Raw genomic sequence first — 16,187 nt, 5'->3', positions numbered from 1 at the left:
ATGTACTTGTATCGTGGAGCACATTTTTATTGATCCTTTAAGCATACATTAGATGGTTTTCCATTGTAGCTACACATCAGGAGGTGCAGTGATTACAGTGTTTAACATAAACAGGCTCAAACATTTTAACATTTCATTTTTTGTTTTGGTATTTAGCTTGTATCAAATTCCTTGACAGTATTTCTGCCTTCTGACTAGTTCATCCGTCTTTGGTTTGCAGAGCTGCATCAGTTTGGAAAAAACCTGAATCTGTTAGATAAGGTCCCTAAATGGTATGTTAACATCCTTCATTTGCTTCTTGTAATCTTCATCAAACATCTTTGATTGCTCGGGTGTGAAATGGTTTCTCCAATCACCTACTTCACCTGTAAAGAGAAAAAATGCAGCAAGAGATATATAAATCAATCACTATATATGTGGTAATTAGAGAATAACTGAGAAGCAAGATCTTAATTTATTTTCCCAAAAAGAAGCAATTGTTAAACAGCAGGGCTGCTAGGATTATTATCCCAATAGATTAATCAGCCTAGTATTATTTCGATTATTAGATTAATTGTTGAAATATCAGAAAACTGGAAAATGTCCCTAGCTGATGCCTTTAAATAGTCGGAACTTAAAGAAACTCAAATTACTACACTGCAAAGAAAGACGCTAATATATTCACATTTTCCAGATTTTCAGCACATAAACTAATCAATTAATCAACTTCTTATTTAAGCTATATTGAGCATAAAGTTCTCATATTCTATCATTTTAAAAAAACAGTAGCAAAGGCAAAAAATCCATGATCCTCTAGGCGGCGCCACTATACTGTACACTGTGAAGTACAAAGACAAGATATGACACAATACAATAAGAGTAATGCATCCTGTCTATGTGAAGCTTCTACTGATGATTTGTTTAGAATTGGTACATTCTCTGCTCATTTTGTTAATATTATTAATCAATATCTTGCGTTTGGACAAGACGAGGAGCAAACGGACGCACCTTTTCTCATGAACGGAGAGATGGACTGATCAAAAACCGGTGCTGGGACGCAGGAGTAGTTTGTCATCGGGTTCTCCTTCATGTTCTTAAAGGACGTGAGCTCCACAATCCTGCTGATGACCTCATCAGAGACGGACAAGTCCAGGTACTTCATGATGCGCTCTACCTCACGCCGAGGATTCTAGGGGAGTAAATTAGGATGGTAAGAGTGTGCTGTACAACATGATTTGATAATACTGAGTCCATTTGTTCTCTGTACCTCTTTCATGTCCTCGTAGAAGAGGTAAAGGATGTTCTTCTTCTCTCTCTCCATCCAGTAACCTTTCACATGGTCGTACCAGGAGCCCCATGACACTGCAGAGACAGGATTCCTTGAGAATCTTTCTGTAACATTATGTCCAGTTCAGTAGAATGTTTATGTCAACTTAAATTGCCTCAAATGTTTTAATAATGTTAATACATTTTCTTATCTTTATAGATCAATTATAGTTCATTGACTTTTGGGTTGCAAGTTGGTGAAATAACCCTTTAGTAAGCTCTTTAATCACTGATGAACAGTTAGCCCACTTACCTTTCGGGACAGGGCTGCAGGGACTCTGGACCAAAGTCCATTTATTAACAACCTATTAATATTTACAACCGCTCACTTGATTTATCTCTGCAATAACCCTTATAAACAACATTTACAATGGCAGACCTGTTAATGACTTTTGCTGTTATCTGATTTTTTAATTATTCTCTTCAGGTTCATGACTATGAACGGCACCTTACATTTACAAGTAGTCATACTGTCCATTGTTAACATACAAACATTGAATAATGACACCTAAATAAAATATTCATATATATATTTATTTTTTTTACAAAATTCCCACAAGGTCTGCAGTTGCAAATGTGAGTAAGTTGCTAATATATAGAATTAGTTCCAGTAGCCTTTTTCCAGAAGCTAAGTAGTCTAACAGTCTATTGGAGCAATCTTCCTGATAGATTAAAGAGCTAAAAAAGCAAAACACGTGTCATGCAGATTAAACACCCGATTTTTCACAATCAAGAGACCAAACTAATGTTCTTATTGTTGTCTTGCAACTGATCAGTAAAGCTTAAACAAATTATTCACTATTAGTACAATTAAAATTGCCTCAATAAAAGGGGATTTGGTAGATATTAATAGTTTAACATATTTAAAAACCTGACATTTTACATCAGAGGGGTTGTCAACTTTACCAAAAAGTAGAAAAGGATCCTCAAAATAATTGAAAATGCATCTGTTTAGTAGCAGCTAGTGTATTGCTGGCAATTGGACACCAAAACATATTAGAGCAAATTAAGTATAAAAATACACCAGTTTAAATTCCTTTGGCAGATCTGAGGGAACATTTTCTTCTGATTGGCATTACCTTCATTCTGCAGCCTTGCAGGGGGCTGCTAATCCTGTTATGGCCATTGAGGCATAATGCGTTTCTCACGGGGAAAAACAACGAAGTATGGAAATTTATTCTAAGGTGTCATGGATTGCAGAAGTCCCCAGCCACATTTAATATAAGTATTTAAAACACATAAGCACTTCTGGCTGGAGTGGGTAAATGTAACCGTGTTGTGGTTATTTCTTGGTTCAGCTACAGGCTTTGTGCGAACAGAAATAACCAGTTTGAATAAATGTAAGACGACACTCAGGAATGTGATTTAATCTACTTACACTCTCCTTTCATGAACTTGGGGATGTAGCCCTCCCAGGGTCCCGGCTCAGGTTGGGTCAGATTCATACAATCAAAGTAGAAGTAGCTCACCAGGTTGTCTTTGGCATTGCGTGCCACGTAAATAACCTTTACACACAATGAGGCATATAAAAAGGGATTTACAACAACAATACAGACAATGAGTAACCTAATGAGGCAGTTTTATGTATGACATTGTTTTGTTAAGCTCACACCGCACTTATGTGCACTGCACCATGAAACATTCACCCTTTCAACATACAAACAATTCCCTGCAGGATTTTGCTCTCAGTCGACTCTGACAGTTTGAGTCTTACCTTGCACTTGTTTTCCCAAAATCCTGTAGGCACCAACTGAAAAGGAAGATGTGTCTTGATAATCCTTGGAGGATCCATGGTTTTCAGATGATCAAGACCTGAGACAATAGTTCAGGATAAAGCATATGTACGTATGAAAGGTTAAACAAACCTTTGATCCACTCTGTCTCAGATTCCATGTGATGTGAGTCCCACAGAGATAAATATACCAACTGATTTAATGATAGCACAATTTTAGTTACTATTTAACTTTAGAACAAATATCTGGGAAGTAAGACAATGCGATTTTAATACAATGTGTTCTAACAAAGTGATTGTTGTGATTGTTCACATTTTCAGTAATGTTCGATTAAGGGAATACATTGACATTTGGGAAAATGTTGACTTGCTTCTTGTTTAACATGTTAGATCTCATCAAACTTTCAATAAGAAAGCAAATAAAGATTTTTACCAAAATGTCCCTGTAAATGGACCCAGCCAATGAAATTAATGTTAAATTTGTCTGAAGAATGTGTAAGTAGGTCACTATTGTCCTCTTTTGATAATTTTGCTCTCCAGTGACCAAAACAATAGAGGAAGCTTCCATTGACAAAAATGACAAATGCATAATTCCAGACAGCTAGAGGCAGTAACTCTAGATCAGGTTTCACCTAGAGTAACATTACCAGTGTGGTAAAAAAACGTTATTTTCACCTGAACACTACTTCAGTGGAAAAACTACATGGACTTGTTTTTTTGGGACCAGGGGAAACTTCTGTATTCACGTGTTTGAATCTGTTGAGCAATTTGGATCTTTTTGGCTCTAAGGGATATGTTAATGAGTGAATAGCTTATTGACCCTGATAAAGGTGGTAGAAACAAGCGGTTATGAAAACATTCCTCCGGGAGTTGGATCTGAGTTCTGAGTCAGACCTAGTTGGAGAATGTATTTGGAAATAATTAAGTTTTAGCAAAAGTGGAAACAAACTTGAAGAAAGTCTTAATAAAAACTGGGCGATACAATCACACACGTACAAACATAGCAACCTCAATGCACACCTGAAGGAATGGGTGGTGGAGAGAAGATCTCTAGGAAAGGACTGCGGACGGGTGTCGGGGCTCGTTTGCAGGCCTCAGCATCTCCGTTGTGAAGAAGTAGGTCAACTATCTCCTGGGTCCATGTGGTCCCTTATGTCCCCAAAACACAGTTCAACACAGAGTTTAATGAATAGGATACTTTCCATGTATTGAACCACGACGGTTCGAGGTGAAATCCAAACAAAGAACACCAAAAAAACAGTCACATTGACTCAAGTAAGAAAGAAACATATAAAAAAGCATGGTGTCTTTTCTGGCCCCAGTATGTATGTATTTTAGAAAAATAACCACCTTGAAAGAAGGACAAAAAAAAAAAATGTAAGGAAATTTGGTCCCTCTTTATTGCTGTCCTCGAAGAAATCTGTACAAATTTGAATGTTAGCCCTCACTGTAGAGTGGCTACTGGTTTGCTTGAAGTCATTTTGTTTATGTACTTTTTCATTGTTTGAAAAAGCTTCATAATGTTTGTGTTCTGTTAGGTACTGAGATCCTTTAATTAAGTAAAAGTAGCAATACCACACTTTGAAAGTACTGCATTGTGTATTAAACTAATTTTAAATAAAAGTATTATTACTTTGAAAAGTACAAAATAATCCAGAGAAATGACTCATGTGAATGTTTTACTATTATTATTATTGAATAATGTTTAAACACCATTTTACTGTTGTAGTTTGTCAAGTTGGAGCTCATTTACACATTTTTACCCATAACAATGCATCATATTTTATAAGATAAGGATATCATATGTTTAGCATGCAAACTTTAGATCTGAAAAGTTACTAAAGCTGTCAAATTGATGTAGTGGAGTTAAATAGTTTCCTCTGATATATTGATGAGTAGAAGTAGTAGTAGAAGTTCCCTATTTACATAATTATAATTCTACTGTAATAATTGCTGCTGTTATTATAAGTAGTCTTATTATATGAATAATTTATGTCATATACATTGAATGTGTTGTATCTCTGTTATGCTGTTCATTCTGTACACATGACATCTATTGCATTCTGTCCATCCTGGGAGAAGGATCCCTCCTCTGTCGCTCTCCCAGAGGTTTCTTCCTTTTTTCTCCCTGTTAAAGGGTTTTTTTAGGGGAGTTTTTCCTGTGCCGATGTGAGGGAAGGACAGAGGATGTCGCATGTGCACAGATTGTAAAGCCCTCTGAGGCAAATTTGTAATTTGTGATTCTGGGCTATACAAAATAAACTGAATTGAATTGAATTGAATAGAAGTATAAAGTAGCAGTAAATGTAAATACTCGAGTAACACTCAAACTTGTTACATTTCCCCACTGGTGCCAACTATGTCAATAACAATACAACACATGACACAACAAACTGTCCTGTCCAAAACTAATAAACCACTTAGACCTGCACTAAAGTACCTGCTTTGGGGTATGTGGCGATGAGGAGGTCTGAGGGGTCAGGACGGAAAGCCCAGATGGAGTCCCAGTTGTTGGCGATGAAGGACATGAGAGGAATTCCTCTGACTGGGATGAGAGGGAAGCGAGAGATGGAAGTGCTCGCCTTCTTAATGGCTTCGCTGTAGGACAACTCTTCTTCCTCCGACATGACTGACACTGTCAAAAGTTGAGTTAGTCAAGAAGAAGAAGAACCAGAAGCCAAGGTTAGAAAAATGGGTACGGTTGTTCCTCCTTAGGGATCCCGTCTTCAGCAGCTTCTCTCACAGCTGACTTTGGTCTGTTGTCCAACATTCACTGTTGAATTGCTTTTATACACCAATAAAATCCAACTGTCTGCGAATCTCTTCCTGCTCGATTAGTATTGAATTTACTGGTTTGGTCCTCTTGATGTCTTCTGATTTCCAGCCTCAATCCTCTCCACCGTCTGAAAAACAATCCCTCCTGAACCCCCAGCTGAAGCCTAAGTGCTTCAGTCACTCTAAAACGTGTTTCTTTTCACCCTCTTTCTATCTTTGTAACCTGGCTGTCTGAGTGCTTGTACCAGGTTCTTGTCTGTCTGCGATCACTGGAATTTGCACAGGCAGGCCTATAAGTGCCCTTACGTAACATTCCAAGTTACGTATGAATTCCACTTTTGTTCACAAAACCTAAACTGCATGATCTGTAATTTGAGGAAGTGAGGGGGAGGGTCTTACAAGGGCCCTACACACCACAGAGAGGCAAACTATAATCACAGGCAAAGGGGACAAAACATTGTTGGAACATTTAATCTGATGAGGCTTGAATTTGTGTCAGCATTCACAAATAAATAAAAATGTTGACAGTCCCCAGCTGAAAAACACCTTTGGACCCAAACTTCTATAGTAAAAAAAAAAAAAAAAAAATCCTATGGCAGTAAAAGATTGACAAAGGTCTGTCCTTCTCATTTCATGATAAGGTTGCTAAGTAGAACTATTTTACATGGAAGTTGACATGAAAGAGTTTAGCTAAAGCCGTTTGTTTATAGTACACATTCCAGGGGTTCCACATCGAATATCCGGCTGAAGGTAGAAACAATATATCCACTGAAAATAAGCTCAGCACGACAGCTGCTTAAAGCATCAAGACCTCTGAATCCTGTAAGTGCAGAACCCCATTAGAAAAAAAACAAGTTTAATGCAACTGAAGCTTGAATTTAAGTTAAATGAAAGTTAAAATTCTAAACCGTAATTCTGCCCTTTTCTATAAAGATGAAGAAAGTTAACAACAAATTATTAAAATAAACACATACTTCGGACAGGATGTTTGTAAGAGAGTTTTGCAAGTACAATAAAAGAGATAACAAAAGGAAACGGAAATGTTTTCCTCGTGTTCTCATGCTTTTGCCTGCATACATTCTGAATTTTCAAAACATACACAGATGCACTGTGTTAGAAGTTACGACACAAAAGGCAGGTTTACAGCACGTTACGGTTTTACCAGCATGTACAGCCTCTAGTTGGTTGAACTGTTTCCTTGGCTTCCAACTGGCTAGACAGAAATAATATTGGAAAACGCCATCATGAAATGAAAATAGACTTTTTTTAAAAGTCACTTTGAAATAAAAATTGAAAAATAAATATATTAATTCAAATTAATGATTAAAAAACATTTCATTATGAGTTGTGTTTTAATCATTCTTAATCTTTATTTATGTGATTGTTTTTAAATACTGTCTTTTTAACTAATTTAATATTGACCACTTTGGGGTTCCATATACAAAAACAAAAAAGAAACCAAACACGTATTATATAAAGACAATGTCACGGGGCCCACTGCTGTAAGGCCATGCTCTCTGTGAATCTTTAACAGTGTCATGATGACCTTTCCTTTTCAGGCAAGAATTACCGACCTAAGAGATAGCAGCACACAATCAAATATATATCCAGGAAAAACGTGAGTAATTAAATTGAGTTGAGAGGTTGAGTTTTTTGTTTTTGTGTACATTTATTCCCTTTGCACTTGGGTTCATTTTTATACTCAGTTATTTAATTTTTAAGACATATGCTCTTTATTCAGTGACACATGTTCATCTTTAGATAGTTGCTTTTGAAAAACTGTCAGAGAGACTTTGTATGAAACCTAAATTTAAGTTTTCACCATTTAAAAAAAATTTGATCCACACGTTCACATCTGGGAGCTCAGTTTTTTTTCTCTCTTGGCTGATATGCAGCTCCACCAGAGTAAGCAAGTTTTTCTGAAAACAAAACAGCAGTCAAATAAGAGACATTGTTCAAATAACCGTATAGAAGCATTAAAGGTTAAGACAGAAAGTAACGGTGAATGTACTTGAGGTCTGAGTCTGTTTGTTTGTTTTCACAATCACTATTGTGAAATCTGCACAGAAGCAGAAGGGAACACGTCAATATCACCACCTATAACACACTGTTCACCCTGTTTACAGTGAACTTCACAGACAGTCAGGTCTGTTTACAGCTATACACATTGTAAATCTCAGAATGCAAGTCTTAATGTTCAGCGCTGATTTTCTGCTCAGACCTAATGAGACATTTTATAATTCTGGGGCTAAACATTTTTCCCTGGCTGTTTACCTTTATATTCAAACCAGTTAATATTTTGTTAATAACCTGGTCAATAGAGATACTGAAATCCCTTTTCTAGTTGAAATGCAACCACCAGAGGGCAGCTGGAGAGGGTTCCCTACTGTATGTACTCAGCCAACAACAAACTGTATGAATGGTTTGGCAAGGCTGAACAATAAACAAACCAATTTGCTTAAATAATCAGGTGATACCAGGACAGTTAGATCATCGATTTCATTTCCATCCCTGCCTGTTTGTTCAAAACATTTATTTAAAAGAGATGAGATTTGGATTGATTTTAGATTGGTGCTGGTAATAGCAGCAGAGGCAGTATAAATTAAATGTTTTTTAATTATTTTATTTTTTTAGTCTTTGTGTAATTTTCAAAGGTCTACTCTCAGTTTACTCGTAGTGGTTACTACTCAGTCTGTCCTATTAAGTTTAGCATAAAGTCTTGAGTTAGGCTTAAGACTTCAAATATTTTGCATTTTAAACTGTGAGCATGGAGTTTAAGATTACATTACATTACATTACAGTCATTTAGCAGACACTTTTATCCGAAGCGACTTACAGGAAGTGTATTCAACATAGGTATTCAAGAGAACTACTAGTCACCAGAAGTCATAAGTGCATCTCCTTTCTTAAACAAGCATCTTAAAGCATAAACCAGAGCAAAAGTATAGTGCAGAGGCAAGTTACTACGAAAACAATAATTGCAACAGACTAATACGAATATAGTAAGTGCTACAAACTACTACGAATAGGATAAGTGCAGTAAACAAAGATAAGATAAGACAAGATAATCCTTTATTAGTCCCGCAGCGGGGAAATTTGCAGGATTACAGCAGCATAGGGTAAAGTGCACACAAGATACATAGTAAAAGAAAAACAAGATAAAATTAGAATTAAAATTAAATTAAAAAAAGTATATAAGTATTATAAATAAGCAATAAATCAACAATAACTGAAATATTATATTTACAGACAGAAAAACTATTATAACTATTATTGCACAGTGCATTTGTATTGCACAGGCTTTTAGTGTCATGTGTCATGTGGTCTGCTGGGAGCAGAGTTGGTTGTGTAGTCTGACAGCAGCAGGAAGGAAGGACCTGCGGTACCTCTCCTTCACACACCCTTATTGAAAGATAAGGGAACTTTCTGAGGAAGGTCAAGCTAAAGCAATAATTCATGGTAGTTTCAGCCTATTTCTTTGTTTGATTTGAGAATGGGATGTTTAACACTTTTCCCTCTCTATGTTGTGCATTTCTCATTTATTCCTCAAGTCCAATGATATTTTGTACAATCCCTCCTGAAAAAACCTAAGAGACCTGTTGAAAAATATTTTTCAATAATTATAAATTTAACAAATAGCCTTTAATTCTAAGTTTGCGATTAACAATTACACTACAGGATTTTTATTTTTGTCACAAATTGCACATTTTGATGTTTGGTAAGTATACAGCCCAGTTATCTAAAAGGGGAAAATAACTTTTTCATAGAAATAGGCTCACCACATAAAAAAGCTGGAACAGAACCAAAGAATACAAATTATATCAAGGAACATTTTGTTCACCTCTTATTGGCATTCACTGCAGTCTGCAGCTTTGCAGGGTGCTACTAAACTCATGGCCACTGAGGCATACTAAGTATCTCATGAGGATAAACAGTGTGTTCAAGAATTCAACTTATCTATCCATATAGTCATGGATCGCAAAAAATGCGTATTGTTTTTAAGAAACTTTGTACAAATAGTAATAATCTGTTTGACTGAAGGCCAGGAATGTAATTTAATCTACTTACACTCTCCTTTCCTGAACTTTGGCACGCAGCCCTCTCAGAGTTTTGGCTCAGGCTGGGCCAGACTTATACAATCAAAGTAGAAGTAGCTCACAGGCTGTCTTTATGTCATCGCGTGCCACGTTTAAACTTTAAACATGATCAGGTGGGAGAAATGAAAGCAAGATTTACACAAACAACACAGAGAGCAGGTAATCTGATGAGACATTTGTTGTTGGCATTGTACTGTGATACTTGATAACTCAGAAGCACACTTCTATTCACATGGCCGAGACCATTGTGGTTGTAAAGTGACCACACAGGGGCACTGCTTTTCCGTCACCATTTTTCAAAATGTACTATTATTTGTGCAGGCATCAGCTTTCACACAAACCATACCTTTGTACAATCCAGCCGCAGGAGACAAAAGAAAAGCATATACAGCAAACGACTTTATGACCTCTGCAGTTAATAACTGCTTTGGCTAATTTCTTAAGGAGAAATTGCCTAATTTCCATGCTAAACTCAACTAAACTAACTGAAGTTGGGCCCTTTGGAGCTGAGGAAACTCAACTCTGTGTAGCTCTCCTCCATTTCTATGGAACTGTATTTGTATGTCCTGACATGTCACACCTTGTTTAAAGATACATTCAAAGTTGACATTATGGATACAAGTCCCTGGAGGAAATATATGGGAGTGAAGTGGAAACAGCTCAACTCAACCATTACCTCAGAAGAAGTCAAATTTACAGTCCATGCATTTTGGAATATTGTACAAAGTCAAAAGCTAGTAAATGCAATGCCATAAAGATACCACCATGAAACCAATTTTTCTGAAATTATGTTTCAATATGGGAATTAAGCATTCTTTTATTAAATATATGCTTGTTTTACTTTTATTGACATATAGCCAAAGGTTTTTACAGAGGGGATTTCGGATATCTCTTTTTATCACTCGATAAATCAGAAATTACTGCAAACAGAGATTTAAAAAAGGGGGGGGGGATTTTTTTAGGAATAAAATTAGTATATGAATGATATATGAACATCCCCAAGGGAAAACCCTACAGACTATAGATACCACAGGGGAATAGGGGAAAATGATGAGGCATTACAAATCACCATGAAACTTCCAGAGTTGATTACTCACATAAGGACAATGTGTATTTTGGATGTGACATGTTATGGGAGCAAAATAGCTCAAATATCTCAATTGACCAGTGCATGTGTTGCTGTGTTGCTTCTGCTGTCTTGGAAGAAGTTGGAAAAATATCTTTCTTCTCTTTGACAGGTTTTACGGTAATATCATCTTAACGGAAGTCACCGTGACAACTTCCTTGGTAACAAAAAGAAGCTTTGCTCTCTGGTGTATTTATAGTTAGCATGTTTAGCTTAGCATTAGCAAAATGCATCAAGGGAAACGCTTTTTCTGAATTGTTTATTTAAGTTTAAAGATATCGTCAGCTTGCTATCTTATCACTTGACCACAACATGTCTCTTTGAGGAGATGAATTCCCGGCAGTGGTATCGTTCATTTCAGATATGTATGGTGTTGTGTGGACGTTTGGCTCAGGCAGCCACAGATTCAGGGGTCTCTTCGACTGTGACTGCCAGCTCTGTTAACGGGCAGCCCTTCAGCTCAGCGACCCCTGCTCCGGGCGGCACAGCGGCCGGGGACGTCACCAGTGTCGGTACCACTGAGGCGGTTACCATGGACACCACCCTGGATTCCACTGTAGATTCCACTCTGGATTCCATGGCAACCACGACGATGACTGTGTCTGAATCTCCAACTGTAGTCACTGATCTGCCCCTTGCATCCACCGTCCAACCTCTGGTGACCTCAGAGGGTAATAACAGTACACCTGCCTCTTGGGGGTTTTCCATGTTATGTTTCCACTCTGAAGCAGCCTTTTGTAAGCCTCTTACCCTTGTTGTGATGCTTTATATAAACAGAGGTTGTACATGATCCATCAAACTGTCTCCCACTGTTTATGCAAGCTAGACCCAATTTATTCTTGCAGATCTATGCCTGCCCAACCATTTCATCTGTTTTTCAGGGTCCCCTTAGTAATGGAAGCCACATTGTTTTTGTTTTTTTAACAATTTGTCTATAAAACAATCTTGTATTTGTCAGCTTTAAAATTGTTTGACCTTTCTCTGTTGTGCACGGACAGTTGCCTCTTGTATTAGCTGCTGATGTGGAGAAACTATTATTTAACGATATCTCAGATCCTCATGAGAGACTCTTAATTAAAGCTTCTTTAGTAAATACCAGTATTGATTGAAGTGTACAGTTTTAACATTCTGGCTAATTCCAGTTAGATCTAAGTCCTTTACGTTTTTCTTTCTTCTCTAAAACGTTTTTATTTGCTTTTGTAGGGTTATACAATATTTGCATAAATAACAAACAATTACTGTTTGTAATGTGCCATCAAGAAACAAAGACATATATTTTAAGTGGGCTCCAACCCTGTTAAACACTTTCCAATACGGTCTATGGTCACAAACATTGTTGAAGTCCTTTTTACAACTATAGTGTAAGTGCAGTAAATTTGGTGTCATCGCTTAAGATTCAAAATCATTTGACTGACAGTGTATCCACTGTTTTCTAGCGTTCTCTTGTTAAACCAGTGAACCTCCTAACATTCTGTTATTTTACACAAAACTTAAGTTGTCTTGACTGACTAAGTCTTTTCTATCATTTTCCAGGTTGTCTCTGTGATTTAACGCCAGCTTTCTGTGACATTGGCTGCTGTTGCGACACAGTTGATTGTGGCATTGCGAACTTGAGTACTGTCTTCACCGGATGTCCACAGAAAGCCATGTGAGTCTTCTGCACATGCTCTAAAGTATAAAGCACATAAAGCAGTTTAGTATTTACAAGAGTTTTTTAAACGTTGTTTTACAGCTCAGGGGTTTGCATTGAGAAATGGCTGATGTTCACGGCTAATGTGGATTCGTCTCTTGTCACTGTGACTGACTCCTTGTTTTGTGTCAGGACTGAGGGTAAGTAGAGTAATATAGTATAGTAATATATTAATCTGAAATCATCAGTGCTGTCACCAGGGAAATCACTGCTTATGTTATATCTAATTTTGTAAGAGCTAACAGTGGGCAACATAAAAGAACTCCCAACTAATGCAGTTAAAAAACTGCATCCCCCAACAGATAATGCACCCCAGTCCCTCCAAGCTCCACCGCAGTATCCAGCTTTAGGGGACTCGTACCACTTCTCACCACCAGCACCTACAAGCAGCAGCCACAGCAGAGACTTCTACAGGGTAAACGGATATGATGTTTTCCTGCAATATTGTTTCTAAAGTATTAAAAGTGAAACTTTTAGACAGTAAAACTGAATCATAGAGTGTATCTTGAGTAAATGAAATGCTTAAAAGACCCGTTTTTGTAGGTTGATGATGTCATCCAGACATATTTCTCAAGCTCCAACGTGTGGGGTCTCCTTCGTCAGCCATCTCCAGGGGCTGCTTCTGCATTCTGTATCAACAGCAACCCTGCAAGTAAGTTGACACCAAATAAAAAGAATGTTAAATCCAGAACTGCAGACCACCAGTAACAGCAAAATTACATATAAAGTAATTTGCCATTAGACCCCCTTATCTCCCTTAAGAATCTTCAACAGTCAATGATCCAAGCTCAAACTGATTTTTTTTTTATAAAAAACACACAATATGCATTAAAAGTTGTTACATTGCTAGACTGTATGTGTAGTATATTGTGCCGGTATATCACAACCATATCCACCATTGTAACTGTGTTTTTCTAAACACCTTCTGTCTTCCTCTGCCTGAAGAGTTCTTGAGGTCTTCGTCTCTGTCTTGTACTCGCATGTTGACTCCTCAGTCGTGCACCACAGATCCGAATCTCAACGCCCGCTCCTACTTCTCTGACCTGAGCCTGATCAAGGTAATCGGGTCTGCATGCTTTTATGTAAACAAATTCTCTGGAGAATCTCACAGCAGATAGGCTAACGTCAATTTTTTTTTTTAAATTACAGATTCCAATCGTTAAGACGGCACAAGTGTCAGACTTTCTGGTAAGTTACTGATGTACAGCTTAAAGCCATACGTGGTATGAGCAGGAACACTTTCATTTTGCACTTCACATTCCTCTGCACAAGTTTATCATCAGCCCAGGACATCAGCTGCGTACAATAGCATCTGGGGTTTTCTCCTTCATGTCGTTAAGCACGTCTTAGAATGAAACAACATCCCTTATACTGTATCTAAAAAAATACAGAATCTGTAGCATAAATATTTCTTTTTAGGTGCTGTCAACTAACAAGTAAGGCCTCTTTAGGGTGGATATGTTAAAGAAAATGATAAGCCTGTGCTGAACAGTGTGCAATATTTTTTGAGTCCTCAGTCGTGCACCACAGATATTTTTTTACAAATAATTAATGCCATATAAAGACTTGTTTTTTCTTGCAAAGTAAGGTGCTGTACTAACTCTTGTTTCAGATCACAGTTACTCATCTGTCTGACTGGCCTGCACCAAGTGAACAAAACAACTCATGTGTCAATGTGGTTAAAAATGTGAGTAGATGAAAAACTTGGGATTTTTTTCGCCCTTACAATTATTTCCTAAATCACAGATTTGTCAAACCCAGTTCTCCTTTTCCTGATTCTACCGTAGGTGGAGTTTGTAATAGGATACACAGGCAGAGGGGAACTCACAAATGCAACGGTGAACGTAGTCTTAGCTGATGTGGATCCAAATCAGCTGCTGTTGCAGACACACTCTGTACAGTTTCAGGTATCCTGTTTAAGCCACATATTTCATCAGTAAATGAACCACTGTATAGATTTAATCATTTAATAATTAAAATACCATTTCTCTCTCCCAGCTGGCAACACCCAGCTCAACTTCAGGAGGTCCAATCCCTGCTGTCGGATTTCAAGTGGGATCCCCTGTCATTGGTCGCTTTGGTGGAGAATTAAAGCCTGTATCCTTATAAACACCATCAGGAACTTCTCTTAAATGTATTGTTTTATTTATCCAGCTAGCTTTAGGTCCATCACACACCATGGTTCCTTGACCGTGAGTTAGCTGAACACACTGGAGGTGTCACAGAGTGGGGAGTGTTCCTCTTCTGACCCCGGCAGACGAGCACCCGTCCTCTTCGCACACAACGCCTTCACTGGCTGCACATTCAGGTGAGTACGCCATCTTGCTTTGTCTTCATCATATTGTTTTAACTGCTGTTTCTTACATGAAGAGTAGTGGTGGAGCTGCTGATTATAATAATAATAATAATAATAATAATATATAATATATATAAAATTATAATGATGCATTGTGAGTTTTATTTAACCTTCCATATGTCATTTCACTCTGTGTGCTTTTTAGTTCTCCATCTAATGACTGCTCAGAGCTGCGTTCCCAGATGTACGGGATCCTGCAGGGCCTTGCTACTCCTGATGTGATTGCCATGAACTTTGGCTCCCAGCCGGATTGGACGAGAGTCATCACACAGGAATGTCCCGTCAGCCTGCAGGTACAGCTGAATCAGGAATTTCTATTTTTTAAGAGCGTTCAAGAACTTCAAGTGTTATGCTTTTAGAATGATCTTAAACTTGTGTGACTGTTGTTTGAATTTATAACGTTGTGTTATCCAATTTACAGTGACTTATTTATTTCCCTCTCACAGGAAACATGTGAATCAGGCTGCGTCCTCCCCAACTCTCTCTCTATCCGAGTACTCTGGGCTCGCCAGGGTCCCTTAGACCTTCCTCAGAACTATATCCTGGGGGCCAAATACATATTCCAGTGTCAAAATTTCAAGGTAGGCACATTTTATACTTTCTCACTGTGAGGCCAGCATCAGAATTTCCTCTTTTCTGTGCAGCACACATTGTTTCACCTCTATGAAAACGTCCAAATCCTCTCCTCCTGTCTTTTTTCAGTGTCCTATGGCGTCCCCTATTTCTCTAACCACTGAGGTGACGTTTGTCGACACTACAGTCTACCCAGAACCCCCCAGGGGCTCGCCTCAGCCTAACTGGAAGTTTCCATTTGGTTTCTTCACTAGAGGCACTGCTGAGCTGGATGGGAACATGGTCATTAACGGCAGTGACACTGAGAAGGTCACATGGACGTTAATGCTGTTCACAGTAATGTTACTAACAGGATTAGAATTCTTCACTAGGTAGTTGCTTAGCTAACATTAGACCAGTTAGGGAGCTTTCCTAGTTTTGACGGCTTCTTATCTTGAGGAAATTGTTGTACATAAAAGATGTTGATATGTTTACTATGTTGTATTACTATTTTATTTTGTAACGCTTTTTTACAATACAAAGAGGAATCTTTC

The 16,187-nt window shown here is 37.8% G+C and overlaps 2 protein-coding genes across 2 annotated transcripts; one reads left to right on the top strand and one right to left on the bottom strand.

Moving 5' to 3' along the window:
• Nucleotides 1–4: 4 nt before the first annotated feature.
• Nucleotides 5–6,186, bottom strand: sult1st6 (sulfotransferase family 1, cytosolic sulfotransferase 6). The gene is made up of 7 exons (XM_054598299.1): nucleotides 5,478–6,186; nucleotides 4,058–4,186; nucleotides 3,020–3,117; nucleotides 2,684–2,810; nucleotides 1,247–1,341; nucleotides 988–1,168; nucleotides 5–365 (listed from the first exon to the last, which is right to left on the bottom strand). The coding sequence occupies exons 1-7, from the start codon at nucleotides 5,662–5,664 to the stop codon at nucleotides 253–255; spliced, it is 930 nt and encodes a 309-aa protein (XP_054454274.1). The 5' UTR covers nucleotides 5,665–6,186; the 3' UTR covers nucleotides 5–252.
• Nucleotides 6,187–11,152: 4,966 nt separating this feature from the next.
• LOC129090910 (tectonic-3-like) lies at nucleotides 11,153–16,184 on the top strand. Its single transcript, XM_054598296.1, has 14 exons — nucleotides 11,153–11,706; nucleotides 12,569–12,683; nucleotides 12,768–12,865; nucleotides 13,028–13,140; nucleotides 13,269–13,377; nucleotides 13,671–13,783; nucleotides 13,875–13,913; nucleotides 14,338–14,412; nucleotides 14,513–14,632; nucleotides 14,724–14,822; nucleotides 14,927–15,033; nucleotides 15,227–15,374; nucleotides 15,528–15,662; nucleotides 15,784–16,184. Exons 1-14 carry the CDS (start codon nucleotides 11,364–11,366, stop codon nucleotides 16,027–16,029), a joined length of 1,860 nt encoding a protein of 619 aa, XP_054454271.1. The 5' UTR covers nucleotides 11,153–11,363; the 3' UTR covers nucleotides 16,030–16,184.
• The last annotated feature ends 3 nt before the right edge of the window (nucleotides 16,185–16,187 follow it).

Source organism: Anoplopoma fimbria, chromosome 5 (assembly GCF_027596085.1).
Source record: "Anoplopoma fimbria isolate UVic2021 breed Golden Eagle Sablefish chromosome 5, Afim_UVic_2022, whole genome shotgun sequence".
Lineage (NCBI taxonomy): Eukaryota > Metazoa > Chordata > Actinopteri > Perciformes > Anoplopomatidae > Anoplopoma > Anoplopoma fimbria.
Note: the sequence above shows the minus strand (reverse complement) of the source record. Positions and strands in the feature narration are given on the sequence as shown.